The sequence below is a fragment of the Schistocerca serialis genome, chromosome 2, assembly GCF_023864345.2.
Source record: "Schistocerca serialis cubense isolate TAMUIC-IGC-003099 chromosome 2, iqSchSeri2.2, whole genome shotgun sequence".
Classification (NCBI taxonomy): Eukaryota; Metazoa; Arthropoda; class Insecta; order Orthoptera; family Acrididae; genus Schistocerca; species Schistocerca serialis.
The window spans coordinates 230,633,200-230,651,522 of NC_064639.1; the positions used below are offsets into that span (position 1 = coordinate 230,633,200).

The 18,323-nt window shown below is 42.5% G+C and overlaps 1 protein-coding gene across 2 annotated transcripts in view; it reads right to left on the reverse strand.

Annotated features, from left to right (window-relative positions):
• LOC126456981 (N-acetylglucosamine-6-sulfatase-like) overlaps positions 1 to 16,183 on the reverse strand; it is a 73,385-nt gene extending 57,202 nt beyond the window's left edge. The window contains exon 1 of one of the 2 annotated variants that reach the window (XM_050092936.1): positions 15,818 to 16,183. In XM_050092936.1, the coding sequence (XP_049948893.1) occupies positions 15,818 to 15,952 (135 nt within the window). In that variant the 5' untranslated portion in view covers positions 15,953 to 16,183. Of the gene's footprint in view, positions 1 to 15,813 lie in introns of both variants that reach the window. The other variant, XM_050092937.1, reaches the window with a different exon arrangement.
• Positions 16,184 to 18,323: the final 2,140 nt, after the last annotated feature.

The following is an 18,323-nucleotide window of genomic DNA, read 5'->3' on the forward strand; positions in this document are numbered from 1 at the left end:
TAACAATATGATAAGTCATACGAAGAATAATGTGGATTTCAAATCTAGAGGCTTTTGCACATTATGATAATTTCAACAGAAGTCGCTGGTCTTACTATTCTTAACTTATACCGTATTTACTCAAATCTAAGCCGCACTTGAATCTAAGCCGCACCTGAAAAATGAGACTCGAAATCAAGGAAAAAAATTTTTCCCGAATCTAAGCCGCACAAGAAATTTGAGACTTGAAATTCAAGGGGAGAGAAAAGTTTTAGGCCGCACCACCAAATCGAAACAAAGTTGGTCCATTGTAATGTTGTTGTGGTCTTCAGTCCTGAGACTGGTTTGATGCAGCTCTCCATGCTACTCTATCCTGTGCAAGCTGCTTCATCTCCCAGTACCTACTGCAACCTAAATCCTTCTGTATCTGCTTGGTGTATTCATCTCTTGGTTTCCCTCTATGATTTTTACCCTCCACGCTGCCCCCCAATACTAAATTGGTGATCCCTTAATGCCTCAGAATATTTCCTACCAACCGATCCCTTCTTCTAGTCTAGTTGTGCCACAAACTTCTCTTCTCCCCAATCCTATTCAATACTTCCTCATTAGTTATGTGATCTACCCATCTAATCTTCAGCATTCTTCTGTAGCACCACATTTTGAAAGCTTCTATTCTCTTCTTGTCTAAACTATTTATCGTCCTTGTTTCACTTCCATACATGGCTACACTCCATACAAATACTTTCAGAAACGAATTCCTGACACTTAAATCTATACTCGATGTTAACAAATTTCTCTTCTTCAGAAACGCTTTCCTTCCCATTGCCAGTCTACATTTTATATCCTCTCTACTTCGACCATCGTGAGTTATTTTGCTCCCCAAATAGCAAAACTCCTTTACTACTTTAAGTGTCTCATTTCCTAATCTAATTCCCTCAGCATCACCCGACTTAATTAGACTACATTCCATTATCCTCGTTTTGCTTTTGTTGATGTTCATCTTATACCCTCCTTTCAAGACACTGTCCATTCCGTACAAAAGCTCTTCCAAGTCCTTTGCTGTCTCTGACAGAATTACTATGTCATCGGCGAACCTCAAAGTTTTTATTTCTTCTCCATGGATTTTAATACCTACACCGAATTTTTCTTTTGTTTCCTTCACGGCTTGCTCAATATACAGATTGAATAACATCGGGGAGAGGCTACAACCCTGCCCCACTCCCTTCCCAACCACTGCTTCCCTTTCATGCCCCTCAACTCTTATAACTGCCATTTGGTTTCTATACAAATTGTAAATAACCTTTCGCTCCCTATATTTTACCCCTGCCACCTTCAGAATTTGAAAGAGAGTATTCCAGTCAAGATTGTCAAAAGCTTTCTCTAAGTCTACAAATGCTAGAAACGTAGGTTTGCCTTTCCTTAATCTAGCTTCTAAGATAAGACGTAGGGTCAGTATTGCCTAACGTGTTCCAATATTTCTACGGAATCCAAACTGATCTTCCCCAAGGTCGGCTTCTACTAGTTTTTCCATTCGTCTGTAAAGAATTCGCGTTAGTTTTGCAGCTGTGACTTATTAAACTGATAGTTCGGTAATTTTCACATCTGTTAACACCTGCTTCCTTTGGGATTGGGATTATTATATTCTTCTTGAAGTCTGAGGGTATTTCGCCTATCTCATACATCTTGCTCACCAGATGGTAGAGTTTTGTCAGGACTGGCTCTCCCAAGGCCGTCAGTAGTTCTAATGGAATGTTGTCTACTCCGGGGGCTTTGTTTCGACTCAGGTCTTTCAGTGCTCTGTCGAACCTTCACGCAGTATCTTATCTCCCATTTCATCTTCATCTACATCCTCTTCCATTTCCATAATATTGTCCTCAAGCACATCGCCCTTCGCTGCGGTCGCAGGTTCGAATCCTGCCTCGGGCATGGATGTGTGTGATGTCCTTAAATTAGTTAGGTTTAAGTAGTTCTAAGTTCTAGGGGACTGATGACCTAAGATGTTAAGCCCCATAGTGCTCAGAGCCATTTTTTTTTTTTACATCGCCCTTGTATAGACCCTCTATGTACTCCTTCCACCTTTATGCTTTCCCTTCTTTGCTTAGAACTGGGTTTCCATCTGAGCTCTTGATATTCATACAAGTGGTTCTCTTTCCTCCAAAGGCCTCCTTAATTTTCCTGTAGGCTGTATCTATCTTACCCCTAGTGAGATAAGCCTCTACATCGTTAAATTTGTGCTCTAGCCATCCCTGCTTAACCATTTTGCACTTCCTGTCGATCTCATTTTTGAGACGTTTGCATTCCTTTGTGCTTGCTTCATTTACTGCGTTTTTATATTTTCTCCTTTCATCAACTAAATTCAATATTTCTTCTGTTACCCACGGATTTCAACTAGCCGTCATCTTTTTACCTACTTGATCCTCTGCTGCCTTCACTACTTCATCCCTCAAAGCTACACATTCTTCTTTTCTTCTTCTACTGTATTTCTTTCCCCCATTCCTGCCATTTGTTCCCTTACGCTCTCCCTGAATCTCTGTACAACCTCTGGTTTAGTCAGTTTATCCAGGTCCCATCTCCTTAAATTCCCACCTTTTTGCAGTTTCTTCAGTTTTAATCTACAGTTCATAATCAATAGATTGTGGTCAGAGTCCACATCTGCCCCTGGAAATGTCTTACATCTTAAAAACTGGTTCCTAAATCTCTGTCTTACCATTATATAATCTATCTGATACCTTTTAGTATCTCCAGGTTTCCTCCATGTATACAACCTTCTTTCATGATTCTTGAACCAAGTGTTAGCTATGATTACGTTATGCTCTGCACAAAATTCTACCAGGCGGCTTCCTCTTTCATTTCTTACCCCCAATCCATATTCACCTACTATGTTTCCTCGTCTCCCTTTTCCTACTACCGAATTCCAGTCACCCATGACTATTAAATTTTCATCTCCCTTCACTATCTGAATAATTTCTTTTATTTCATCATACATTTCTTCAATTTCTTCGTCATCTGCAGAGCTAGTTGGCATATGAACTTGTACTACTGTAGTAGGCGTGGGCTTCGTGTCTATCTTGGCCACAATAATGCGTTCACTATGCTGTTTGTAGTAGCTTACCCGCATTTCTATTTTTTTATTCATTATTAAACCTACTCCTGCATTACCCCTATTTGACTTTGTATTTATAACCCTGTATTCGCCTGACCAAAAGTCTTGTTCCTCCTGCCACCAAACTTCACTAATTCCCACTATATCTAACTTTAACCTATCCATTTCCCTTTTTAAATTTTCTAACCTACCTGCCCGATTAAGGGATCTGACATTCCACTCTCCGATCCATAGAATGCCAGTTTTCTTTCTCCTGATAATGACGTCCTCTTGAGTAGTCCCCGCCCGGAGATCCGAATGGGGAACTATTTTACCTCCGGAATATTTTACCCAAGAGGACGCCATCATCATTAACCATACAGTAAAGCTGCATGCCCTCGGAAAAATTATGGATGTAGTTTCCCCTTGCTTTCAACCGTTCACAGTACCAGCACAGCAAGGTCGTTTTGGTTAGTGTTACAAGGCCAGATCAGTCAATCATCCAGACTGTTGCCCCTGCAACTACTGAAAAGGCTGCTGCCCCTCTTCAGGAACCACGCGTTTGTCTGGCCTCTCAACAGATACCCCTCCGTTGTGGTTGCACCTACGGTACGGCTATCTGTATCGCTGAGGCACGCAAGCCTCCCCGCCAACAGCAAGGTCCATGGTTCATGGGGGGATTGTAATATGAGAGACAATTTAGGTGGAATGAATGAAGATACAGCTACAGTAGGTTCGAGTCGTAAGCTTAGCAATTAAGCTTTACTAGGTAGCCATTGCTATGCGCCATGCGCTCCATCCGTATTTATACAGGTACTTTTCCTTTTTCACGTGCTTCGTCTGGTTTGAATTGATTGTTTATTTTGCTTAGATCTGGTAAGTGCCGATCTCTTTGTCATCGGTGTTTACGTCACTCTAAGCTGAAAATGCATTACTGTACTGGGCCATGCATTGTTTGTCGTTTTCTGATAATGAGTGTTTACAGCCTGTCGCCGCTCGCTGCATGGCTTGCTTTTGTGCGCACTACCGCCGCTTACAATAAAAAAAGAGAGGAATCGTCTCATTAGCAAAACAATGGCAAGAGACTGCTATTTGTTTTTACTTACACTGCTCCTTTCTTTGATAATGATCAACAAGAACCAAATAATAGACTGCTTATGATAGAAGACGTTCTGAACGAGAGTTTAGCGAAAAATTTTCTCGGTTTGAAAATCTTTGCAGGCGCCTCTTTAGTACATTACATTCTGCACAGACATTAGGGTCATCTTAGATTTAAAAATCTAGTCAATTGCCGTGCGTCATTTCTAACTGTATCACTATTAGGCATAAGAATAATATGAATATAAACATGACATGATACGTATATTCTTCCGCGTTTGCTGCTCTGTCATCCTAGTTTCGTAGTTTATTAGGCAGACAGGATTTAAATGAGATAGCAGCAAACACGAAAGAATACATGGCAAAATGTTTATATTCGTATTATTCTTATGGCGAAGAGAATACTGCATGTGATTCACAATTCATAAAAGTTTCTATTAGCAACCATCTCTTCTCACAGGTAGGAAAAAACTCAGAACGTAGAGTTGGCCATATTGACAAACATCCCAAACAGTCTTGCCAGTTGGATTTTCATAGTACATTGAAATGCTGTTACATTCGAAGATGAACAATATGGAATTTGTATTTACTTCGTTGGATAATGTATAAAATGCAGTGGTCGAAACTCGGGGCGGAGAAGAAAGGTCGTCTTCCACAGTTTTTTTTTTAATTTATTTACTGACGCGGAGGTTTTGGCACCAGTATATCTTTGTGCCTGAAAAGCATGCCCATGTAGCGCTACATATAGTTGTGGCGGCACTTAGCAACATTTTTTAGAACTTCCGCTTACTTTGCACTCGATTCTAAGCCGCAGGCAGTTTTTTGGATTACAAAAACCGGAAAAAAGTGCGGCTTAGATTCGAGTAAATATGGTAATCCCATTCTTGTGCGTTCTTTGTCAATGGAGAAAGTAAGCAAATAGAAGAAAAAACAGCAATAAAATTGTCCACACTTTCATTAATGGTAGCAAGACAGTACTGGCCTATCAATTTTCAGATGTGGTGTGGTAGCTGCATAGGGAGGAAGACAAAAGTGAATCCCCGGTAGAGGGGGGAAAAAGTATATCAGCACATAATCAAGCTAAAATAATTTGTGTATAAAAATACTTTATAATCATTTAACACCTTAACACACAGTTCTGTTTGTTGTTTCATATGACTACCATGATCAAATTTTTACAATGTTTTATTCTTCTTGCATTTAAAAAGCTCCTCTTTCATTTAAATAGATTATATACCTTGTATCTTGTGTGTTGTCAAAGTTTTACAACTGTGTAATTTACTCCCTTCTGGAACCAAAGGCAGGTTCACTTGAAGGTAGTGCAAATCATTATTCTTCTGAGTACTGTATTTGCGAATACCTCTATTGCCCTCAAACTGCACTGGGTTGCGGGTAACAAATTTCACCTGTGAATACATGTACTGTTTGGTTTTGTTTTGCTTTAGGGTGTGAAACCCAACTGGAGTCATATGCACCCAAGTCAAAACTATAGAACACAAAGACAGAGAGGAGTTAAAAAATGGCTATACGTCAGTCCCAATTGACATAAGAGAAGACAGCTAAAAACAAGCATGTGGAGAAAGGCCTGAAAAAAGACACCATACCGAGAGGAGGTCGTCCAAGCCGCTGGGAGAGGCTTAACCCTTTAACTGCTCTGGATGTGTTAACTCGTGTGCCTTTGTACCTGTCCCTGTGTGCTCTGAATGTGTTTACATGCACCACCAGTCCTACCTGGTACTCTGAACGTGTCTACGCAGGTACAAAGGTGCGCGCGTTAACACATCCAGGGCAATTAAAGGGTTAATAAGTCAGAGCTTATTACCGTGAAGAGGGGGCCATTGGCGATGCCGAAGAGACACCACCTCCTGACAGACGGCAACACAGAGATCATCAAAGGGAATATAGGAACTAGGAAGCCAAGGTACGAGGACTGCAGCCTTGGCAGCAGTGTCAGCAGCCTCATTTCCTGACAGACCGACATGACCAGGAACCCACATAAACATCACACTGGCTACACCAAGAGTGAGCAAGTGACAGTTTTCCTGGACCCGCTGCAGTAAGGGATGGGTGATGTACAGTGCACATAGACTTTGAACAGCGCTGAGTGAGCCTCAGCAGAGGACACAATTGAAAAGCCTGTGTCGCCGGATGTACTCCGTGGCCTGATACAGGTGAAGAGCTCAGCTGAAAATATTGAGCAGTATACCAGAAACTGATACCAAAAGACACAGGTGCCAAGGATGAAGGTGCACCTGACCCCACGGTCAGTCCAAGAGCCATCAGTGTATACAAAGGCACTATTGCGAAGTTCCATGCAAAGGTCATGAAACTGAAGGCAATAGAGCAAGGCTGGAGTAGTGTCCTCAGGAAGCGAATGAAGACCAAAGTTAACACGGGCTGCTTCACGAAGCCAAGGTGGTCAGGGGTTCACACCCACTGGGAAAGTTGCAGTAGTGTGAAGTTAAGCCGCTGTAGCAATTGCCGAAAGCGGAATCCAGGAGGTAACAGAAGAGGGACGCGCCCCAAGCTGGCAACCAAAGGAATCATTAAAGAAAGAGGCATAGGACGGGTGGCCATGCATGGCAGACAAACGGCATGCATAACTGCTGAGGAGAAAGTCAGACGGTGCTAGTTCAGCAGCTTCAGCATACAGACTCTCAACCAGGCTATGGTAAACGGCACCAGTGACCAAATGGATGCCACAATGGTGGATAGTGTTGAGATGGCGTAAGAGGGATGGACGTGCAGACGCATAAACAAAGCACCCATAGTCAACTTTCGAATGGACAAGGGACCAATACAAATGGGGAAGGGTGGTTCGATCGGCACCCCAGGAAGTACCATTGAGGACATGCAGGACACTGAGGAACCGCATACAGTGGGCTGCCAGGTAAGACACGTCGGAGGACCAAGAGAGTTTCCCATCGAGCATGAGCCCCAGGAATTTCATAGTTTCAAAGAATGGAAGGGCAACAAGCCCAAGATGTAAAGATGGTGGGAAAAACCAACTGCGCTGCCAGAAATTCATACAGATGTTTTTGTCAGTGGAAAAGGGATAGTCATTGTCGATGCTTCAGGAGTAAAGACGATCAAGACATTGCTGAAGATGCCGCTCAGAGAGACAGGTCCATGTAGAACTGCAATAAATGGCAAAATCATCAACAAAAGGGAGGCAAAGGTGCCCGGCGGGAGACAGGCCATTATAAGGTTAATGACAATGGCAAAGAGGACAATTCCTAGATAAAGGTGTTCGACACGGTGGAACCTACATGCACCTTGAAAACTTGGTCTTTTAAAAATTGCTGAATAAAACAGACAGGCAGCCACAGAAGCCCCACGTGTAAAGAGTACAGAGGATACCAGTTCTCCAGCAGGCCTTCTACAAATCAAAAAACACGGCCACAGTCTGGGATTTCCACAGAAAACCATTCATGACATGGGTGGGAGAAGTAATGAGATGGTCAACTGCAGAACACTGCGCTCTAAATCCACACTGTGCATTCGTCAGTAAATTGTGAGACTCGAGCCACCATACCAGCTGGGCATGAATCATATGTTCCATCACCTTGCAAACGCAGAGGGTGAGAGAGATGGGGTGGTAGAAGAAGGAAGGTTTTTGTCCTTACCAGGCTCAGGTATAAGTATGATGGTGGCTTCACACCAACATCTGGGAAATGTGTCCTCTGCCCAGATGCAGTTGTACATGTTAAGCAGAAAGTGTATGCCCGCAAGAGAAAGGTGCTGCAGCATCTGAATGTGGATGGCGTCTGGCCCTGGGGTGGAGGATCAAGATGAACTGAGAGCATGATCTAGCTCCCTCATACTAAAGACAGCATTGTAGCACTCACGATTCAGAGAAGAGATGGGTATCGACTCATTTCCGTTGGAGGAAGGCAGGGTGATAGTGGGAAGAGCTCGAAATGTCCACAAAATGGTGGTCCAAGATGTTGGAGATAGGAATAGTGTCCATGATGACATTGTCTTCTTCTGTCAGGCTGGAAATTGGGGAATGGATATTGATCACAGAGAGCCATCGGTGGTTGGTCTGCACGACAGAGGAAGGGGTGGAACTGTTAAAAGAACTAGTGAATAAAATCCAGCTAGCTCTTTTGCTATCCCAAAGAATGCGATGACACTTTGCATGCATATGTTCATAATGAATGCAGTTTGCATCATAAGATGACGGTTAAAAATGCAGAGAGTATGTCTTTGTGCCTGAATTGTGTTGCAGCATGCCTCAGTCCACCAAGGGACTGGGACACAATGTGGTAAAGAGGAAGTGTGAAGAATGGAATGTTCTACAGCAGTAAGGATAACATTTGTGAGATATTCCACCTTGTCATCACAACTGGGGAAATCTTGTTCTTCGAAGGTCGCCAGGGAGGAGTAAAGCTGCCAGTCAGCCTTAGTAAGCGGCCATTTGGGTGTGCATGCTGGTGGGGTAGGAGTTGGCAAACGGATAGTACATGGGAAATGGTCGATCGAGTAGGTGTCAGAAAGAACGGACCACTCAAGACGATGGACAAGCTGGGCAGCACAGAAGGATAGGTCCAAATGGGAATAGGTGTGTGAGGAGTTGGAAAGGAAAGTGGGTGCCCCAACGTTAAGGCAGAAGAGGTTAAGTTGGTTAAAATCAGCCACGAGGGCACCTCTCTGACAGGTCCTGGGAGAACCCCAAAGGGGATGATGCGCATTCAAGTTACCAAGTAGCAAAAATGCGGGAGATCGCTGCCCAATAAGCTGAAGGAAGTCTGTGAAAGCTCAAAGTGATCGTTAGGACGCAATTTCGTTTCCTGAAGGCAGAGTACAAGGGGGCACTGCTATGCTAAAAGAAGCTGTAAATCCACTTTGTGGGACCAAAGGTCGCAAACGTTCCATTGGAGGAAGGTCATGATGAGGAAAGAAATGAAGGGATGTCATCTCAGCAGTTGCTGAGTGAGAGCCTGTGAAGAGTTGCTGCCACAGGGCATAGAAGGAGGAGGATCATACTCCATGGGATCCACAGAAGCATTGGCTTGCGCGTGCTGTCAGTCTGCGAGTCCAGCGCTGAAAAACGGTTTGTCATGCGCACTGGCGACACAGAGGTCGGTCAAGCTAAGGTATCACATGGCAACACCGTTGAAGAGGATCTTCAAGTCGGCAAAGGAGAAGACTGTTTGCCTTTAGTGGACTTCTTCGAGCCTTTCCGGTTAGCAGAGGAAGACTCAGGTGTTGTTTGGCTGGAGGGATGTACGAAGTCTGCACAGGAGTACTCCTTCTGTCCTTTCCAGTCTATCGGTTGTGTAGCTGGTGGTTTCGCCTCTTGAGGTGAGAGTTTGGTGGCTTGTTGCATAGCTGGATGGGGGGATGGTGATGCTACCTTGACACTGGGCGATTTTACAACCTGAGAGCTGAATTTGAGATCACATGTCCGCATGGCCATGTCCTTCATGGAGCAAGGGTTAACAAGAATAGAACTACAGGTGCCAGATGGGAGAACACAGGGTTTGCGACTTGCCAATAACCTCCGAGCAACTGGGTAAGGCACTTTTTCCTTTACCCGGATCTCTTGGACAGCCCCCTCATCAAGATACGCAGGACAATCTCCAGAGGAGGTGGCATGGCCGCCTTTGCAGTTGATACAGTGTGGAGAAGGAGGCAGACAATCGCCCTCGTGTGCATCCCTACCACAGGTTACACAATTGGCTGGGTGTCGACAAGACATTCTAGTGTGGTTGAAATGATGACAATGGTAGCAGCATATCAGGTTCGGAATGCATGGTCGGGACTGTGATAATTTCATAGCCTGCTTTGATCTTGGACAGAAGCACCACTCTATCAAAGGTGAGGAAAAGAGTGTGGGTGGGCACCAAGGAGGAATCTAGCTTTTTCATCACCCAATGGACAGCAATGACACCCTGATCAGAGATGTAAGATTGGATTTCGGCCTTGGTTAGACCGTTGAGCAGCCTAGTGTAAACAACACCCCAGGAAGAATTCAGAGTTCTATGAGCCTCGACAGAAACAGGGTAGCGGTGGAGAAGTGAGGCGGCAAGCAGTTGTTGTGCTTGATAATCAGAAGTAGTCTCCAAATGCAAAGTGCCATTCCATAAGCAAGAGCAGGATTTCACAGGGCCAGCAATTGCATCAACACCTTTCTGAATAATAAACGGATCCACTGTGGCAAACGACTGACCGTCTTCAGTACTTGAGACCACGAGGAACCATGGTGCAGCAGGAATGATCTTTGAATCATTAGCCTCATTATGTTTATGTTTCGTAGACATTGAGTGGGAAGATGATTGGCGGGAAAATCCCCCATGATTGCCAGCATCTCCAATGGCGCACTCCTTCGAACTGGGGGCCCCCTTCACAAGGGGGCACACCTGCCTTAGGTGATCATTCACATCTCAGGTCACACCTCCCAAACACCTGACAGAGTGACCAATCAGCAATTTGGGAGGGTTGCAGCTCAGGCAATCACCCCTCCCAGGGCCTGACCTGTACCAGGGTGTATGTGCGAACCCTACCTGTTGACCTGGGGTTGGGAATTTACCGTAACCCCGTCACCTGTTACACATCAGACTTGTGAGCCGGTCTTCAGGAGCAGACAGGGAGGAAGAAGAAAAAGAGAAACCTCAAATGCCGAAGCGGAGGAACAAGAGCAGAAGGGAAGCAAAGAAAGGAAAAGGGAATGAAAAACAGTGGTGAGACTGTTCTTATGTCAGCGACAGACAATGCAGAACATTCCTAATAACACCCCAGACACGTTCCCCAAGGGATGGGAAAAAGAATAGCAAGAGGATAGACATGCAGCACACAAGGGAAAAGAAGCTGCAAAGGCTGAGGCCCCGTGGTAGCCAAGCACGAACCCGGCAAAGAGTGGCGAGCCCCCTCGGGGGGGGGGGGGGGGGGTGGTTATGTGTACTTTGATTAATATTCCTGAATGCTTAAACAGACGCCTGAAAGATGTGCACATGACAACTCCCACACTTGTCATTTCTTTCTTTTCTGCACTGAATACTTTTTTGCTAAGTGAGAATTTACTCAAGAATATTACTCCATAGACCGCCACTATACGAAAATATGTTAACTTACTTATTTCTGTGCCCTACAGATGGCAATTTGCCTTCTGGCAAAAGCTGCTGTACCAAAATGTTTTAGTAGGTCTACTATCTGTTCTCATCTGTTTTCACCAATATGGACACCTGAGAACTTAGTGCCTTTTACTGTGTTTATTATTTTCTGTTGGTACACTACATTAACAGGAGGTGGGGAATTATTGACAGTATGAAACTGGATGAGTTTTTTGCCAACATTACAGCTGGCACATTTCAGAAACCCACTTAACAACTTTAACAAACTATCATTTATTATTTTCCCTGTTGACGCTTCTTTGCTCAGATTGACAACAATGCTTATATAATTGCAACATTAACTAATGCTCCCACATAAAGCTGACTTTTTGTTTTTCTTTTTTGAAATGCGTGAAGAGATTAATCCTGATGAATAAAGGGATTTGAAAGCGACTCTCACCACAGCAAAAGGAATCACCAATCCCTATGACAGTTACGTCAGTCTATGGAAGTGTCTGATTCCACCTGTCTGCTTTGACCTGTGGCGTAATGGTGGTGTTGTGTGTGAGGTCACTATGGCGTACTTTGTAGATGTTGTGTTGTACTTGATGGTGTCCTCTGGTCGTGGATGTAGACAAGTGGTGTTTAATGCATAGTATTGGGTTCATTTGAGTTCTGATTGTCATCTTGCTAACTTAGTTTTGAGTTTATATTGTTGATGCAGTAACAAGGGTTGTGGAAGTGATTTCAGTGAGTTATTAAGGGTTTTTCTTTATTTCTTTAATGTTTTTGCCATTTTCGTATGCTCTGATTCGTTTGGTGTTTGTTGTGTAGAAGGAAGCCTAATTTTTTTATTGCTTTTTTGTTAGGTATGGATATGGCAGTGAAGTACACGAGTGTATCATTACGTTCTGTGATGGGTGATGACACGATGTCTGTCATACAATTGCTGTAGATGTTCAATCTTATTGCTGAATATGTTAAGTGTCACATTTGTGGTAACATGAGGTTGACGAAATTTCTGGCGGCTCAGACCAGTGACATGTATATGTGGCATTATTGGTGTTACAGTATTAGGTGGTTGATAAGATGTGGTACTTGGTTCAAGAAACTATGTTGGCCATGAGGGAGACTGTCTTGCTTCCTTATTGATTTTGTTATTGGTCCTCTATAAGTTATTGAGCACATGAGACTGGTGTGAATGAGAGGGCTGTTTTGGATTAGTTTTCATTTAGCTGAGAGGTTTGTTTGGAGTACATGAAGTGTAGAGGGAAATTAGCTGGGCTGGGGGTGATTGTTGAAACTGACGAATCACAGTTCGGTAAGAAGAAGTATGGGAGGGGCAGTTCTTGGGTTGGTTTGAGGGTGGGGGGGAGGGCTGATATTTTTTTTTTTTGGGGGGGGGGGGGGGGTATGCTGATCGTGTTTTTAGGGTTTTGCAGGGGCAAAGTGTAAGGGAACTAGTGGGTCTGATTGAGCAATATATTGAAGAGGTAGTACTATAATTTATGACGCATTTTCATGAGACGAGCGGCTATAATCATTGAATAGTAAACTACAGAATTGAGTTTAAGGATTATGACACTGGTGCTTGTACTAACATGATAGACAGATTGGGGGGGGGGGGATTAAATCAGTTATAGAGAGGGGGAAAAGGCACTCTCCAACCTACAGTCTCATTTAGATGAGTATCATCCTTAAGAATTTGTATACTTTTTGTACCTTTTAGAGGGCTGTGGCGAGGATATATAGGCCAAGGGTGGTGAGTTGAGAGGGCTGGGTATGTGTGTGTAAGGGATGGAGGAGCTGTGAGTATTGGTTGTGAGGTTAATGGGATATGTTATAGGTTGGGGGAGGGTGTTTAGAAATTATGTTGGAGAGGACCAGTTTGGTTGCAGTTTTTGTTTTTTGTAAGGTGTGACTGATTGTATTTTTTCTTTGTTGGTGGTGTTTTTTTCGAAGGTGATAACGGATGGATTGGGGTAGATTTATGGGTGGCAGGTTGTGGGTGATTTAGGAGATTCTTTTTTTTTTTTTTTTTTTTTTTTTTTGTTTTCTGTGTGCATGTGTGTGTGTGTGTGTGTGTGTGTGTGTGTGTGTGTGTATGTGTGTGTCTGCGTGCACGTGTGGTGCCCAACAGTGGTACTGTCAGAGGCTTTTGTTGGTAAGTAATTTTTGTTTTGGTTTTATTCCCTGGTAATTGTGATGTTTTGCCTGCTGCTGTATATTTACGGTAAGTTGGATGTGTGTTAATTGTTGTCGTGACTGTCGGGTAATTGAGCTGTTGGTATTTTGGTTATACTTTTCGGTGTTGTAGGTATTAATTTTTTGGTATTGATAGCTGCAGTTGAGCTATATAGGTCAGTGTCCTAGTCCTGTGGTTTTTTGGCGTAGCGGAATGCTGTAATTTAATTTATACTTTTTGTTTTGGAATGGTGCAATGTTTTTTTTATTGTTGTATATTTAGCTTGTTCCCAACCTAAACCCCCAATTTTCTGCAGTTGTCCAGTTAGTTTTATTTTATTTTTGGATTGATATGTTACTGTTTAATTTTTATTTTTGTTCGCATTTGTTGGCATGTGTACGTAGTGGCATCATTGTCGCCATTTTGTATATGCTGGAAGTAACCATTTCTCTCATATTGATGACATCATGGGTCAAATCAGATGGGTGGAATTGGATGCTTCTGCTTTCATGGAAGCCTAGAACATGGGCATAGGCTGATAGCCCTTCGACAGGAAGGCGGGGCTTATCCCCCTGCACTGCTCCTCACCCCTCGGACAATCTAAGTTCTCGTTTGTTTATGGTCAGGGCCAACTGCCACGATACACAATAATAATAACACTGGTCAAAGCAGAACAACATTACCATGAACTTCAATGCATTTACTATCGTCACTAGGCTTATTTAAACCTAATAAACAACAAAATCTAAGCCTGCACCCATGAGAACTAAACAGCTCACTGCAAATATAGCTCACGAACAATATCCACAACTGAAACACAATAAACACCGAACACATGTGATCTCCCACTTCAAAGAATAAACTACTGTGTTGCATTCTTCACAAAATCTGAGTTTCACCTGGCCATGAGTGCAACCATTTTCTGACAGTTCTCCATCCTAGAGGGAAAACCACAGAGGTGGTCTTTTGAATGAAACACTAGGGGCATTTCTGGGGTAGCTTATGTTCTCTCATTAAATAGTAACAAAAGAGAAGTTTTCAAGCATTTGTCAAATCTTATACCTTCCCAATAAGCAAATTTTTGACTGATAATGTTGTTCACTGTAAACATCAGCAATGGAGAGTTAATAATTTGAGATCAGTTGCACAAATGTAGGAGATACATGTATATTACATTTTACACCAAGTAGATGTGATAGTAAATCTGGTACTTACGTTTTCTAGTAAAGAAACTGACAATCTTACATGAAAATGAGGATAGGAATGAGATATAGGCTACATGTGATATATAAGCACAGATCTGTGAGTTTCAAGATGCACAGAAAAAAAAGTAATAATAGAACTCCCTCTGGAAGACAGTGGTACTTAGTAATGAAATACATGTCTGGAAATTTCTAGGTGTAATATAGTGAATAGCTGTCAATTGGGGAACTATTGGCCTGTGGCCAAAATATTTTGAGAGAAAAAGAGAAACTCAAGAGTGCCACTGTATGTTCAGAATATAACTATAATAATGGTTTGCCATCTAGATTAGATTAACACCCGTTCCACAGATAATCTTTACTGCTAAGTGTCAACAAGGATAGAGTTATACCCATTGCATAATTGGGATAACATTCTCAGTTATGTAATATTTCTGTCTGCAGTGCCTTATAGTCTTTCTTACATATTCACGCTTTTACAAATGACTCCATCAACAAAATAAATGTGTGTCAGGCCTATCCGAAAATTATGTTGTTTTCTTTATAACTGTATGATTCTTTAAAGCATAAACAAATACAGAACTGTGCAGAATCATGTAATTAAATAAATGTTAATTGCAGGAGGTGAGCTTTCTAAGTGATGTAGATGTAGTTGAAGCTTTTAATGGAGTGACACATGTTGTTGTTGTTTTAAACATCTTCAGGGCATTGATAAATTTTAAATACACTGATCATACCTTCGTTTTAACATACGAACAGTTACATACTTATGAGCAACATTTTATTTCAAAATCACTTATGCTGTTGTCCACGTTTCGATACCCACCACTGGAATGCTGTAGGGAGTACAAATGGTTGTTCGGGGCCTGAACTTTGCCATTTTTATAAGAAATACATTCTCAGAAACATAACAGAGTTTACTAAAGGAGGGGCAACAGTCAAACGGTTTCAAAACATTCGTTGCCCGAATAATATAATTTATTATTCTTTTCTCTTTGGAAACTGAAGAATTATTCACATAATTTAACGTTTTCGTACAGAAAGAGATATACAAAACATACTGCTGTTCTATCACGCCATTCATACGCTCGTTTTAACTATTCACGTCTCAAGGGATTAATGACAACATCAGTTTAAAGAACGCGTAAGCAATTTTGTATCTGAGGGCACGAAAAAGCGATGGAAGACGTAAAGGTTGTATCGTCTACTTACGCACCATTCCGCCAATGGTTATGTCTTGATCATCCGTAAGAATAACAACGAAATTTGGCTTGGTCGATTCGCTGCTGCATCGTGAAATTGCTACAACTACTGTAAGTTGTAGGAAAAATTTAATGGTTGAAGCTGTCATTGCGATCCTATGCTTTGTCCTTCACCTTGATTAATCTGATTACTTCATCCTTTCACGTCACGATTGTCAGAAAAAATTAAATACTATCGACACTTTCGCGAGTTCTCATTCCAGAAAGCTAAACCTAAAACCGACGTCACTGACAACGTAAAGCAAATGAAGCGGAATTATGCCAAAAGTTCTCTTCTAGACACCTCGCATTACCCGCCACAACAGGTGTTTATGTTTACAAACACTACGGACAGCAAAACTCGGCGCCAATCGGTTGTGCTCGGGCATGCAGCTTGCAGCGCATTCTGGTAGCAGACAGCGAAAGTCTACCGGCAATAGTCACAGTACTGTAACGTTTGTTGTCTTCGCGCGCATTTGATAGGCTGTTGTCTGTATTTGTACAGCCACATCGCTACAGTCTCATTTGGAGAATGGAGGAATATAGTTGGAACTGGTACACTGCTACATGTGGCAGCAACAAAACTTGAATCGCCACATCTGCTGCAAGCATCCAGTTACCCATGATGAAAAATTTACTTGTGTTTTGTGCAGACTCTCTCGAGCAACATGAGAACACTACACCAAACGGATCGGGAGGGTAAAGTGCAGTATGCTTTGTCAATTTAGTAGCCCCGACGTAAAGAAATGTTTCAGCATTTGATACATAAGCAAACTATCTGTGAAGATATTCACGAATTTTGGCATGAAACTCAGTTTTATGAAACGAAGCACGAAGTTGAAAAAGAAACTCCGAGTGTGTTTGTATAGATGTAAGGACAGTGAGTTAAAAGTGCAGATGAAAGCACGAAGTTATATTTTATGTGACACTATGATGGGGTGTTCAAGTTCTGTGGAAGTAATGTACGTCACAAAAAATGTTGGCCAATATTTATATTGGTGGTCTGCTCAACCAGAATGGACGTACATTTTACCCATCTTGTGAAGTTAAAGTTACCTTCTGTGGTACACGTGTGGATCATTATTGGGAGATAATCAATTTAAGACCCTTGAAATGTAAAAGAAACGAAATATCCAGGAAAACAGCATCAAAAATTACATTTGACCACATTCGTGACTGTTTTAGGTATCTGGGTCAAGACAATAGTTAGCAACATCCTAACTTGTTGTCAAGAAAAGATATACAAAATGAAGTACAAAGTTACTACTTAAACTGTGAGGCAACAAGACACTTAGACTATTGCACTAGTGTAAATCTTAGGTGAGGGACTTGGAGGAAACAGTTTCACAGTCCAGTTCCGAAAGCACAAGGTGTTGTGCCAGAAACATATGATCTACGAAATGAAGGTTTCATTGTAATTATAATAATGAATGAAATGCAAAAAAACATCTTAAACAAATTTGGAAGTAACTTTCTTTGTATAGGTAACACCTACAATTTAAATGAATATGGGTTTGACTAACAACTTTACTTTTTAGATGAATTACTGCCGGGATTTCCATGTTCACTCATGTTTTTGAATACACGAGATCGTCAAGTTATGGAAGTTTTTTTAAGTATCATAAAAATACTTTTTAAGTACGAGTGCAGACAGATGTAACTGATGTCTGACATGACAGAAGTATTTTTCAAAGCTTGGTGCAAAAGAATGACTCCATTGACTGCCAGTAACTGCCACCTACGAACTGCAGAGTAAACGGTCTTCGGGGGCTCGTTGTTCTTTGGGTTTGGTCTTGTGGACTTGGGTTACGGTGTGCGTGTTATGATTTTCTGTAGTGTTTTTCTTGTGGTTTGTGTAATTACATGCACTTTAATAAAAGTGCCTGATCATAATAGCTTGGAGTTTTCTGTGTGTGGTCAGTCGCTATAGCCAGAAAAACCACATTGGTCACCCTGAGTCGCGAAAATACATTGTATTCACTCGCTGTGTACCACTGGTTTCGTGCCAATAGACAATGTCACAAACTCCAGTCTTTCCGGCAGTGCAGGACACCATGACTGCAGAAAGGACATTCGACTATGAAGCACAATGCTTTACCCCATGTGCTACTAATACACCAGGAAAGTTCGTATGTCCGGTGTTTGTTTCGACTGGACAAGTGATGCTAACCCTCATCGGCACACCACACCAGCCACTGTACACATTGGTGTGGCCACATTCTTTGGTATTCTACACTCGACAGAATGCTCCTCCAAGACAAGATCATGGAAACCCCTAGCCCGAGTTTCTACTGCACATGGACCATGCAGCTGTCCAGTTTCGGGGTCCACACACATGGCCGCCCCCTCCTCAGAGTGGTCTACCGTTTAATGTATCCCCCTCTGTGCCAGTCAAAAGGACATTCGTGCAACTGCATGTTGGCATGTGTATGCCTACCCGTCCTGCCACCCCACCCACACGTCGGGTGACACTCCTGCCGT